This window comes from Macaca nemestrina, chromosome 5, assembly GCF_043159975.1.
Source record: "Macaca nemestrina isolate mMacNem1 chromosome 5, mMacNem.hap1, whole genome shotgun sequence".
Taxonomy (NCBI): Eukaryota; Metazoa; Chordata; class Mammalia; order Primates; family Cercopithecidae; genus Macaca; species Macaca nemestrina.
The window spans coordinates 157,665,080-157,677,268 of NC_092129.1; the positions used below are offsets into that span (position 1 = coordinate 157,665,080).

Below are 12,189 nucleotides of genomic sequence, written 5' to 3' on the forward strand. Positions count from 1 at the left end.
TCCTGATTCTTTCAATATTGTGTCTATTTTTAACTACAGCAATAAAATTTTTGATTATTTAAAATTTTTCAGTCCAATTGGATTACGGAATTGTCTAAAACCTAAAATACTACCATTCAAGCCAGAATTTTAGATGCCTGATTGTATTAGTCAGGGTTCTCCAGAGAGACAAAACCAATACGATATAGATATAGATATAGATACACATACAGATATAGATATAGATACAGATTTATGAGCAGGCATTTATTAAGGAAATTGGCTCATGTGAATACAGAGGCTAAGAAATCACACAACAGCCCGTCTATAGGCTGGAGACCCTGGGATGCTGGTAGCACGGCTCATTTTAAGTCCAAAAGCCTCACAGCCAGGGAAGATGATTGTGTAACTCTCAGTCCAAAGCCAAAGGCCTGAGAACCCAGGGCCTCCTGGTACAAGTCCCAAAGTTCAAAGGCCAGAGAGCCAGGAGTTCTGATGTCCAAGGGCAGAAGAAGAAGAATGTCTCAGCTCCAGAGGAGAGAAGAATTTGCCTTTCCTCTGCCTTTTGGTTCTATTGGACCCGCAGTCAATTGGAGGGGAGAATTTCCTACTGACTCACATGCCAGTCTCTTCTGGAAACACACTCACAGACACACCCGGAAATAATGTTGTACAGTTGTCTAGGTATTCCTTAATCCAGTCAAGGTGACATCTAAAATTAACCAGCACATGGATTAACTTCCAGGATCCACTATTCTAGTTTCCAAATGTGGTCTTGGGATTCCTAGGGAGAACTCTGACGTACTCTTAAGGAGTCCCCAGTGTTAGTACTATTTTCACAATAATAATAATGAAACATTGATCGTTTTTCATCTCGTTATTTCAGTAGGGTGCAGTAAAGTTTTTTTGAGCCAATATGACCCATGATATACCAATAGGTTTAATACAAAGACAGATATGAGAATACAAACATCTTCTATTAAGCCAGACATTAGATTTGGAAAAAGTGAACCAGTGTCACACTTCTTGTTCTTTTATTTGGACACAATAGATTGCTTTTTCACAAAACATCCTGTTTATATTAGCCTATAATTGATTTATTCATGCTATTTTAATATGAATTAAAAGATAACATTTTAAATTTTTGTTTCAATGTCAAATGCCATAAATATTAACAAATATTAACCCAAATAAACAAAAGCTCTCTAAGGTCCTCAATAATTTCTAAGTGTCTAAAGACATAATTAGATCAGGAAGTTTGAAGCCACTGGTGTCCCCATTGAATCTGAATGCTGACCTAGACCAGGTCCAGTACTTCCCTGCTCGACCAGGGCCTCAAACCTCAACCACACTCAGGGACTAAGTACTTACTCCTTGTTTATTGCAGGCACACGTGAGCCAAACCACATCCACATGAGTCCATGTTCTTCATTCATCTTTGTCCCAGGTCCAGGCCTGTGGGTGTGTGTTGTGGAAATCCTGGGGTTGGGTGGAAATGAGCCATCATCTCCCAGGACCCTTTAGCTGTTATGGTGGGACTTAGCCATCCTTACAGCCTTGGTGCCTCCCAGCTCTCTGGTTCCACTTCCTCTATCTCTGACCTGCATATCTGGCTCCCTCTACCCTCTGGTGGTCCTGTGGATTCCTCTCTCCTCTCTCAACCTGGCGAATCCTGTTGGCCTCATTCCAAGTCCACAGCATCTGGTGCCAACTGGCATATTGGGCTCAATATGGTTGTCCTGATGTTCAGCAGCAGGTTTGCTGCCCAACAGCTTCTCTCACTTTTTTCTTGGCTGGGAGCTATGAAACAACTAGTTCCCTATGCCTGGATCCCATCCCGTAATTACAAGCAAAGGAACTGCTAAAGCCACAGCCTAGTGAGGAGGAGAAAATTGGGGCTGAGGGTTGGAGTGGGTGTGAAAAAGGCAGCTGGAAGATGTTCTCTTATGTGACCAGAGGGGAGGAGGGCGTGTCTTCCATTAGGAGTATTGTCCAGGGCTTATCTGCATGGCTGTGAGACTAGGGAATTGATTCTATAGGCTCTCCTGGGTCCCCCCTCTGTGAAGTGTCAGGCCCTCTTCAGGCACCGTGACCCCATTGGCTCCTGTGAGTGCAGGGCAGATGAAGATGGGGCTGTCATCAGACCCTATCCTGAAGAAGGGCCTCACAGGCACGGAAAATGCTGAACGGGGACATGTGTAGATGTGCGATCTGTCCCTCATGTTGTAGAAGGAGACATCTCCAGCTTCATAGTGCAGGAAGACGCCCACCCGGCAAAGGGACTCCTTCAAAGGGAGAATCCTATCAGGGGAGGACAGGGCCCGGTATTGGTTTCCAAACATCTCCAGGGTCCAGAAGCCATTCTGAGGAATCAGCAGGACCTCCCCTTTCCTCTCAACACTGTCTCTACAGACCCCCACAGTCCACACCATCACGTTTTCCACCTCCACCTCCCAGTAATGTTTCCCTGAGGCGAAGCTCTCCCATCCCAGGACACAAGGCTGACTGTCGAATCTCTCTGGGTTGTCAGGCACTCTCTGCCTGTAGGGGCCCCGTCTCACACTTCTCCGGTCCTCTGACAGGAAGAGCTCGGGATGAGCGGTGTCTGGATCCAGGACCACATCAGCTGCAGAGGAAGTCTCAGGTTTAGGCCTGGGGTCTCAGGAACCCTGGGGATTGTGTGGTTCCTGGTCCCCAGAGAGGTCTCAGAAAGCTGCAGGGGGTTCCCCATGTAGTGGCTGTTTCCATAAAGGTCCCCTGATCCCAGGCAGCTCATACCCTGAGAATTACTGAAGCTGTACTTCTATCTCTCCAAAGACAAGCAGCACCCCCAGGTTGAGAAGAATTGTGGCTCTATGAAGTCCAGAGAGTTTAGGAAATGAGCCAAAATTAGTGGTTCCCAGTTTTTCTCAGCATTCTAAGCTCTGATTCCTTTTCTATTCAAGACATGTGATCTCTGGGACTTTAGTTAGAAACTTTCCAACTTTGCTTAAACCATCACAGAAGCTTTATCTCCTGTTGTTCCACCACACTCCTCTCAATGATCAATCAAGTGAGTCTCTCATTACACAGTGCTAGGTGGTGAAGGACCTCTTCATTGGTCCTATAGGTTGTTTTAATAGGTGACAACTGATTTACGTGACTGACAAGGACACCCTTCAAAGGATAAAGAAGGAGAATGAATGTGTACAAAAGAAAACCTGGTGCCTGAGGGGCGTGTGGGCAAAGTTAGGGAAGAAACACTTCAATCCAGTTTTGCTTTAACAACATGGGTCTGACGTCTACCAAGATGACTTCTCCCATACAGGAAATGCAGGAGCTGAGCATTCTGCAAACCTCTACCATCTGCATGTATTCTTACTAATTCAGTCTACCTTTCTACTGCATTACAATGATTTTCTCCTTTCCGCAAGTTGATATGTCTGATTGTGACAAGTTGTGATTGTGTCCCAAAGTGACAGTGGCAATTTTGAAACTCACCAAAGAGGAAAGGTCCATGGGCCCTGGTATCTGGTAAAGCTTGGATTCTTTGGTGCTGACAGACAGAGGTGCCGAATCACAAGATGAGAAGAACTCACTGAAAGTGGGCGATTGGTTTCTCTGTGCTCTCCCACTCACCCTCCCACTCACCTAAATCCCCTCCCTTGGCAGACTACATGCAGAATATCAGTGCTCTCTTAGAAGCAGAAAGGTATTTCTGACCGCCTATTTGCACACCATTGCATCAGGCTTATTGGGGAGCCTTATGGCCTCTTCCTCACATGGGTCTTCAACTGTGCACAGTCTATACCATCCCCAGGATATAAATTGCTAAAACAGGATTATCTTCTTTCAAATTGATCCAGAATCAAAGAGCAATAACTTCTGAAATGTAACTCTTGGGGAGGCTACTATGCATGGGAAACCTTTGGTAATCACGCATTAAGTTATTCCAAAAGAGAAAGGGTCCTGGGACGTAAACTGCAGGGTTCATTAAGAGCTGCTGGGATTCCCTGACAGAAGAGCCACAATGCATCATTGCTGGGACACTGTTGATGAACTGACCCCAGCTCCCTATTGTCCCCACCTAGCCCTGGGCCCCTTGCTCATCTCCTCTAAGAAGTCCTGTTAGCTGGCTAGTGGGGAGAAAGCTGAGATCTGAGAGAATGACAGAGGCACTCACCAGCATGTAAGAATGTTCTTCTCCATCCTGCAAGGGACAGACAGAGGCGAATGTCATGAGATGCTGCTAAGTAAGCAGAACACAAATTGTACACAGAGTAGTTCAGGAAAGGCTAAACTTACGCAATTCTTCTTGAAGTTGCTCTGAAAACAAAATACAGAAACAAAATCATGTCTTCAACAGAAGAACTAAGAGAAATTGAGCTTGTATTAAACAATGTAGGAACCGTTCTTTCTATGAACACTAACATCACCCTTCCCTTATGCCTAGGGAACAGTCAGAAACTAGCAATGACGTATGATCAGATGGCTGGGGAGTATCAGTACATTGTTAGATTTTTGTCTGAACTTTTGTTCAGCCATGTAGTGCTGCATATAGCCAGGTGAATGAATGCAACGTGTGCAGCATGGAAGAAAGAAAGCTCTGAATGATTACTTCTTATGACATGAGAGTCCCAAGCCCTTGTTGCTGCTGCTGTGCATTTCCTCTCTCTTCCCCAGGCTGGTACCTGTGAGAACTGAGGCCTTTCTATGACAGTCAATTGTCCTCCTACTTATTTAACTTTTTAAATTTTCTTTCTATTTTTCCATACTTTCTTTCCAAATTCCTTACGTGCAATTTCTTTTTCCTCTTGTTCAACTTCCTTTTCCCCTGACAGAATCTTTTTTTCCCTTTGAAGTTTCTTGATGCAACAGATGCTCACAGCCATGAAGATGATGAAAACAGCCAGGATGACAGCCATGGACACCATCCAGGGAGATGTGGTCAGGATGACAGCCAGGGCCACCATCCACGGAGATGTGCTGGGCATAAAGGATTCTGAAAAGGCAGCCAGAAAAGTCCACTTAGTTTGAAATAGAACATCTGGATGAGAGTGACCCTAAGAGCACATCTGATGAGCTCCTCAGCTACCTGCTCTGTTGGCTACTCCCTCAGAAACCTCAGATGGAGGAAGCGATGCTGGCTTTACACTGGCTAACGCCTCAGTGACTGCCAGAGCTGGGCCGAGAAGGGGGCAAAGCAGAAACATCTGGAGTCACCATGGAAAGGACCAGGGTGCATAAAGCTAACCAGCCATGCTGAGTCAGCACAGCCACCACCCTGCCTCAAGCCACCATCACTCATGCCTGGAATACTACAGTGTCCTCCTTCTTGTTCTGCCCTATTCTGTAATCTGTTCTCAGCAGAGCAGCCCAAGTGAGATCATGTTAATTATTTGCTCAAAACCTTCCAATGCTTCCTGTGTCACTCACTCTAAAAGCCAAGGCCTGTTTGTGGCCTGTGCTGCCATATATAACGTAGTTGCATCACCTCTGTGAATTCATCTCCCCCAGCTTCCTGAACTCACTCCATTTCAGCCACACCAGCATCACCTCCTGGGAGTCCTGGAAACTGCCAGACACGCTCTTTCCTCACGCCCTTTGCATATGCTCTTCCTGTACCTTAGCTGCTCAGTCCTTAAGCATCTGATGGTTCCTTGCCTTGATTGCTCAATTTCCATCTTTACAGTGAAGTCTTCCCTGACCACCTTGTTAATAATTATGATGCCTCACACTCCTGGAACTCTCTATTTTCTCTTTGCTTAATTTTTCCTACAAGATCATCACTATGTGATAGAATATATAGATAATTATTTATTTAATCATTTGTTTCAATTATTTCATATCTTGCTCTCTCTCTCTCTCTCCCTTTTTTGCTTTTTCTTTTTTAAGAGAGAGTCTCACTCTGTCGCCCAGGCTGGAGTGCAGTGGCGCGATCTCGGCTCAAGCTCTGCCACCCAGGTTCAAGCGATTCTCCTGCTCAGCCTCCCAAGCAGCGGGGATTACAGGTGCCTGCTACTGCACTCGGCTAATTTTTGTAGTTTTGGTAGAGATGGTGTTTCACCATCTTGGCCAGGCTGGTCTTGAACTCCTGAACTTGTGATCCACCGCCTTGGCCTCCCAAAGTGCTGGGATTGCAGACATGAGCCATCGTGCCCGGCCGCTGTCTCTCTCTAGAATATGACCTCCTTGAGGATAGAAATTTTGATATATTTTGTTCAATTATTGACCTTTGGTTTCCAGTCTTAAACATAAGAAATGCTTGTTGAACATTTGTTGAATACATTTATGAATGTCTGTTGATAGGGAATTTCCCCAGCTCTGTCCTTTGGGAAGTCCCATAGACATGAAGGGATGGCAGCACACAGGAATGCCAAGTGTAGACAGTCACCCATCCACACTACTCTCTGTGTTTGATGGTTGTCCTTAATATTTTACACTTGTTGCAGCATAAAGACCTAATCAAGAAAAAAAGACCAGGTTTACCCTCAGAGAAGAGGCTCCTACTCTTGTGTTTTGGGACTCTTTGAATCTCCCTTTGTGAGGAGGGGAGAGGCCTCAACTCAGCTGCAGTCTCCAGCTCTTCAGAGCCTAGGACAATTCTACCCACACTACTGTCCACATCCTCACTCTGGGCTCCTTCTGTGTGCTGAGGATCCTGCATACACTCGATAGGTCTCAGAGGGCAGAGAACTAACCTGGAATAAAAATGACAGTTTCCTTCTCCTGGCTGAGCAGGGTGTTGTTGACAGAGCAGGATACATTCCTCACAGACTTGTCTCTGATGATCACAGCTGTGGTGACCATGAAGAGGCCGTCTGCATCAGCGATGGAAACCTCCTTCAGGGCGGGCACGATCTCACTGTAGGGGTCCCTCCACACTGTGAGGGGCTCTGGGTACCACCCTCTAGATATGCACTCCAGCCAAATGCTCCCATCCTCTTGGACCTTGATTTCAATGAGGGGCTTAGAGCCAAGGCCTGGAGAGGGAGAAGAGCTCAGTCAAAGGCAGTGGTGTCTTAGCCCCTACTGCACCTTGAAGGAAGGATGCTAGAAAGACCCCTGGTTTTGGAGAACATCAGGAAAGCAATATGCAAAATAAATTGTGAGATCTCTAAGAGAAAAGATCACATTGCACACTTTTCTTTATGATCCACCTGAAGGCCCCATCACAGCGCCAAGCATCTGTCTGCTATAAATGCTTGCTGTGCGATTTATTCTGGCAAAGACTAATTTTCTCACTCCCAGAAGGGTGTGTCCAAATTCTCAACAGGCACGTTGAGAATTTCACTTTCTGTCCTGGGATGACTTCTCTGCAGACCTCAATTTCCTGAAGCTCTAAAATAATACACTGATGACAGAAACCTACCAGGTTGGCAGAATCCCTTTTTTCCTTTTTTTTTTTTTTTGTAGAGATGCAGTTTTGCCATGTTACCCAGGCTGCTCTCAAACTCCTGAGCTAAGGCAATTCACCTGACTTGACCTCTCAAAATGCTGGGATTACAGGTATGAGTCATCATGCTCAGCCTTGGCTAAATCTTAAGAAACTTTTTGAACCAAAGTCACTGACACTTCTGTCTAGTTCAGGGCCTCACATCATCATGGCTGTCTACCTCCATAGGAGGTGATGGTTTTTAGGAGAATGGACCGAGCTAGCTGGCAAAGCCAACTCTTATTCTAATTCACAGTTGTTTACCTCCCAGAGGTTCCACCCAATAGAGAATTTTCTTATAGTTCTTTGAGAACATCAATGTATTAGAAATATCTGGATGCCCCTGGGATCTTAAGATAATCATATCGCCTCCTTAATGTCAGAGATCATCACCAAAAATCCTAATAATTCAGGCTCATCCTAAATATATGCTATCTTTACTAGAATCTTCAATGAAAGAGAATACCTGGAGTGAGAGAGCTGCAAAAGCATGGTCCTGGGAGACCCTTCAGCCGTGTTTGACCATCCAAACTTCTCCTGAATAATTCCTTTGTAAAGTCTCCCAACAAATTATATTAAAGAAAGAAAAGTAAAGCAATCACTTAAGCCTAGTGCTTTCTGCTCTGTTTAATTTTTGTCAGGAGAAAAAAACTAGTTGTGCATTTGAAGGCTCACACAGAAATCTTGAATTAGAAAAGAAATTAAAATACCTCAGCAAATTGGAAAACAAACTCCTACAAAACATTCCATGGGTTCAATACGGGTAACATGACACAATAGATTTAAGGGAAAGATCAGCCACCAACCAATCCAACAAGCAGAATACAATAAGCAAGCAAACAAAAAGTCCTACAGCAACCCAGTTCAGACTGGGGAAGGTCAGGACAGGCTTGGTTTTACAGAGAAAGAGTAGTGGGTCCCTGCCACATAGAAACCATTCATTACTGGGCAACACTGCAGTGCTGCTGTGAACACAGTCATGACAATGGGTCAAGAAGCCCTCCTTCCACGATGTTCTGTTTTAGTCAGATGTAAGGTTGCCTTTGTGAGTAGCAAAGATGGGGTCTCCTACCTGTTATGATTTGGGGCCTCCCGGGAAGAACCCAATTTCCTAGTCCTTGCCTCCACAGGTCTGATGGACTGAAATGCCACCTTGAATTATTCTGCACCTTAAAGGCTTTTTCAGTCCTGAAATATACCTTTTAAAGCAAAATACACTAACCCTAAGACTGAGGTAATCACTTAGTGTCACTTTAACAAACTCCTAGAAATCCCAGTTTAAGTGCATTTCTATGCTGAAGCCTTGCCAATTTTTTCCCAGCTAAATTCTTAGTCTTTCTCTGTGGAGTTAGCAGGAATTACATATAATTTTGCTTCTGTATTTAGTTGTGCTTTAATAAAATCACCTATTTACAAGTAAGTCACTCTCTCTGCAATCAGTATTTCAGGAAAGAAGAAAATGTCAAGATTAATATTTATCGAAAAATAAGATTTCATATGTCGTAGTTCTCTGGGCAGTTCTTATTGATTCTGATTGCCCCAGGACAATTTTTGACAGTGTCTCCTTTCACTCTCAGAAGTGCACAGTTCAATGCAGAGGCAGGCATAAGACTTTCTTTTCCGAGATTAATTATTTTCCCCCGCTCATGGCCTCAGCTGAGGAATGAGTGTGCTTCTGAAGAAGTGAAGCCCAGGCTGGGCGTGGTGGCGCACACCAGTAATCCTAGCACTTTGGGAGACTGAGGCAGGTGGATCACAAGGTCAGGAGTTTGAGACCAGCCTGGCCAACATGGTGAAACCCCGTCTCTACTAAAAAAATGCAAAAATTAGCCGGGCATGGTAGCGCATGCCTGTAATCTCAGCTATTCAGGAGGCTGAGGCAGGAGAATTGCTTGAACCCAGGAGGTGGAGGTTGCAGTGACCCAAGATCGCACCACTGTACTCCAGCCTGGGCAACATAGCAAGATTCTGTCTTGAAAAAAAAAAAAAAAAAAAAAAAGAAGTGAAACCCATAGCTTAGCAGAGCAAACCCACTCATGTGGCCTTTGTGCAGGAGGAAGCCACTCTATCTGTGGAAAGGGGACTCCAGATAGATATCCGTTGGTCTGCAATGGGCCTGAGGTTAAGGGAGAAATTTTCCCCAAAAGTCACACTGTGCAAAAGTAATAAAGCCAAATGAAGTGACGCACCTGCCACCACGAGGCGCAGGATGGCCTCATCGTAGGACCTGCCTTCTTGGAAGTAACAGCGGTAGATGCCATTCTCCTGGGTTGTGACGTTGTGTATGACCAGGGCCACACTGCCCCTGCTGATGTCTTTGCTCACAAACGTGATTCTTCCTCGGTACTCCTCCATCTGCTCCTCTGTTCTCTCTCTCCTGCCCTTATACACAAACACTGCGGGGGAGAACTGAGACCGGAACCACCGCACCTCCATATCCTCAGCATTTTTCTCGGATGACAGATGGCAGCGTAACGTAGTGTTTTCTCCCACTATGGCCAGGATGGGACTAGCTGGCCCCACGACAGTAAACTGGGCTGTTCAACAAAGGGGCAGAATCAGACAAGGACACCAGTTATCACATCTTTAAGGCAAAAAAAAAGAAAAAAATTCCAGGGACAAAAGGAAGCAGATATTCCAAGGCCACAGGGGTTCTGGGGCTGAGAACCCTTCTGGGGACCAGTAGCTGTGGCTGGTCGGCAGCACCCACCCCTGGAAGCAGTAACTATTGAGGCTGCTCCTGCTTCATGAAGGAAACATTGGGGAGCCCGCCCTGGGCACCCTGTGCCACTGAGATTTTCCTCCATTCTGCAATCTAGCACTGTGCCTGAGTGTAGTGTAAACTTGAACTGTCCGTTAGGGCAGTGTTAACAGTTAGTTAACACTTAGTGTTAACAATTAATGTTAACTATCCACTAGACATTTAACAGTTCCAATTGAAATGAACTCTAAGTGTAAAACACATACAGATTATAAAGATTTAAAATTTCAAAATGTCAAATATCTCATTGGTAATAGTTTCCATTAACTAAGCATTTAAATATTGATATTTTATTACATGAAACAAAATACATTATTAAAATGTATTTCAAGTATGTTTTTACCTTTTAAAATAAAAAGTAGACTAGGCACAGGGTCTTGTGCCTGTTATTGCAGATATTTGGGAGGCCAAAGTGGTAGGATCCTTAACAGCTAGGAGTTTGAGACCTGCCTGGGCAAATAGTGAGACCCTGTCTTTACAAAAAATAAAACTTGAAGTTGAGTGTGGTGGCCCTTGCTTGTACTCTCTGCTACTTGGGAGACTGAGATTGGGAGGATCCCTTGAGCCCAGGAGTTCCAGGTTACAGTGAGTTATGATCTCATTCGCCATCTGCTTCATTCTAGCCTGGTGACAGAGCAATACACTGTCTCTTAAATAAACAAACAAATAAATAAAAAGTTAAAAAAAATTTTGAAAATTTGCACTTGTATATGCACTTGACCTTTGTGTCTCACTGTATTTCTTTTGGACTGTGCTGGTATAAATTCAGTGAACATGTTCAGAATGAAAGGATAAGTCAAGAACCCCACAGTCCTTCCTTCTTTCCCTTTGCAGACTACAGGATTGATGTTCCTTTCTGAGAGGTGACAGCAGCAAGTGGCACACATCCCTACCTGAGACCAGTGCACACAGGCTGAGAAGGAGGAGGAGGAGGGAGGCTGGCAGGGAGAAGTGCAGGGCAGCAGCTGGTTCCATGAGCAGCCAGGGCAGGCAGGGACCAGAGGCCTAGGGTTACAGAGGAGGAAAATCAGCCTAGGAATCTTGGTACCTCGGTGCTGGTCGAGTTCAGCCTCTCTTGTCACTCAAGTAAGTCTCATCGGTGCCCCAGCTTCTGGGAGTCGCTTGCATATCTCAAGGCTCAGGTATCTCCCGAGAGAGGGATTCCTTAAACATTCCATGAAGTAAGCCATCAATGCAAAGATCAAGGGGGCCGTTTTCCACCTTCCTCAGCTCACTTCTCTGGCCAGAGTCCGGTTTCTTTAGTTGTCCCTAGATTCTTTCACACCCTCCTCCCTCCACTTCCCTGTCCCCGAGACCCAGGTCGGGACACTCGAGGTAAAGCCAGGAGAGGCCGCGCCTCCCCACCAGTGTGGCCTTCCTCTCTCCCAGGACCCCCTCTCTTGTCCAGAGCAGATCCCGCTCCCCGCACCTACCGTCCCCACCCCGGAGCTGTAGCGCTTCCCCTCCCTTTCCTACCTTCTAGAATTAACCTCTGTTTTTCTTTTCCCCTGTGATCCTCACATGACGATTTTCCGATACAACTCACCCATGGGCACAGTCACCACCAGACAACAAAGCATCCCAAAGAGAAGAGAAAAGTTTTGTTCACCTCCCATTAATTGCGATGTTTGGAGTTACGGGACCCGGGATCTGGGACCTGTTGCCCGGATGTCCTGAAGTCCCAAGATTGCCACTGAACAGTTTAGAGCCCAGGATTGGCCGAGTGCAGCAGAACTAGCCAATGGTGTCTCGAGCCTTATTTCTCAGCAGTTACTAGGTAGAATACACACAAAAAACCCCCCAAAATCTCAAGCAGCAAATAACCTTTTAGGGTTATTAGGTATTTCTATTTCCTTTTTCTTTGTTCTTTCTTTCTTTCTTCTTTCTTTCTTTCTTTCTTTCTTTCTTTCTTTCTTTCTTTCTTTCTTTCTTTCTTTCTTTCTTTCTTTCTTTCTTTCTTTCTTCTTTCTTTCTTCTTTCTTTCTTTCCTTCTTTCTTTCTTTCTTTCTTTCTTTCTTTCTTTCTTTCTTTCTTT

At 45.1% G+C, this 12,189-nt stretch overlaps 1 protein-coding gene across 5 annotated transcripts; it reads right to left on the minus strand.

Moving 5' to 3' along the window:
- Positions 1–225: 225 nt before the first annotated feature.
- On the minus strand, positions 226–11,868 carry LOC105482607 (butyrophilin subfamily 2 member A2). Of its 5 annotated transcripts, none has more exons than XR_987727.3 (9): positions 11,631–11,829; positions 11,048–11,159; positions 9,583–9,930; positions 6,660–6,941; positions 4,754–4,960; positions 4,264–4,284; positions 4,142–4,168; positions 1,351–2,605; positions 226–691 (listed from the first exon to the last, which is right to left on the minus strand). XR_987727.3 is itself a non-coding variant. In XM_011742818.3 (9 exons), the coding sequence occupies exons 2-9, from the start codon at positions 11,127–11,129 to the stop codon at positions 2,602–2,604; spliced, it is 1,026 nt and encodes a 341-aa protein (XP_011741120.2). In that variant the 5' UTR covers positions 11,130–11,159; positions 11,631–11,828; the 3' UTR covers positions 2,471–2,601. The 5 variants fall into 5 exon arrangements, 4 of the variants coding, with proteins under 4 accessions (XP_011741117.2, XP_011741116.2, XP_011741120.2 ...); XM_011742818.3 differs by lacking the exon at positions 226–691 and adding an exon at positions 3,460–3,514 and having other exon boundaries at positions 2,471–2,605; positions 11,631–11,828; XM_011742816.3 differs by lacking the exon at positions 226–691 and adding an exon at positions 3,460–3,556 and having other exon boundaries at positions 2,471–2,605; positions 11,631–11,827.
- Positions 11,869–12,189: the final 321 nt, after the last annotated feature.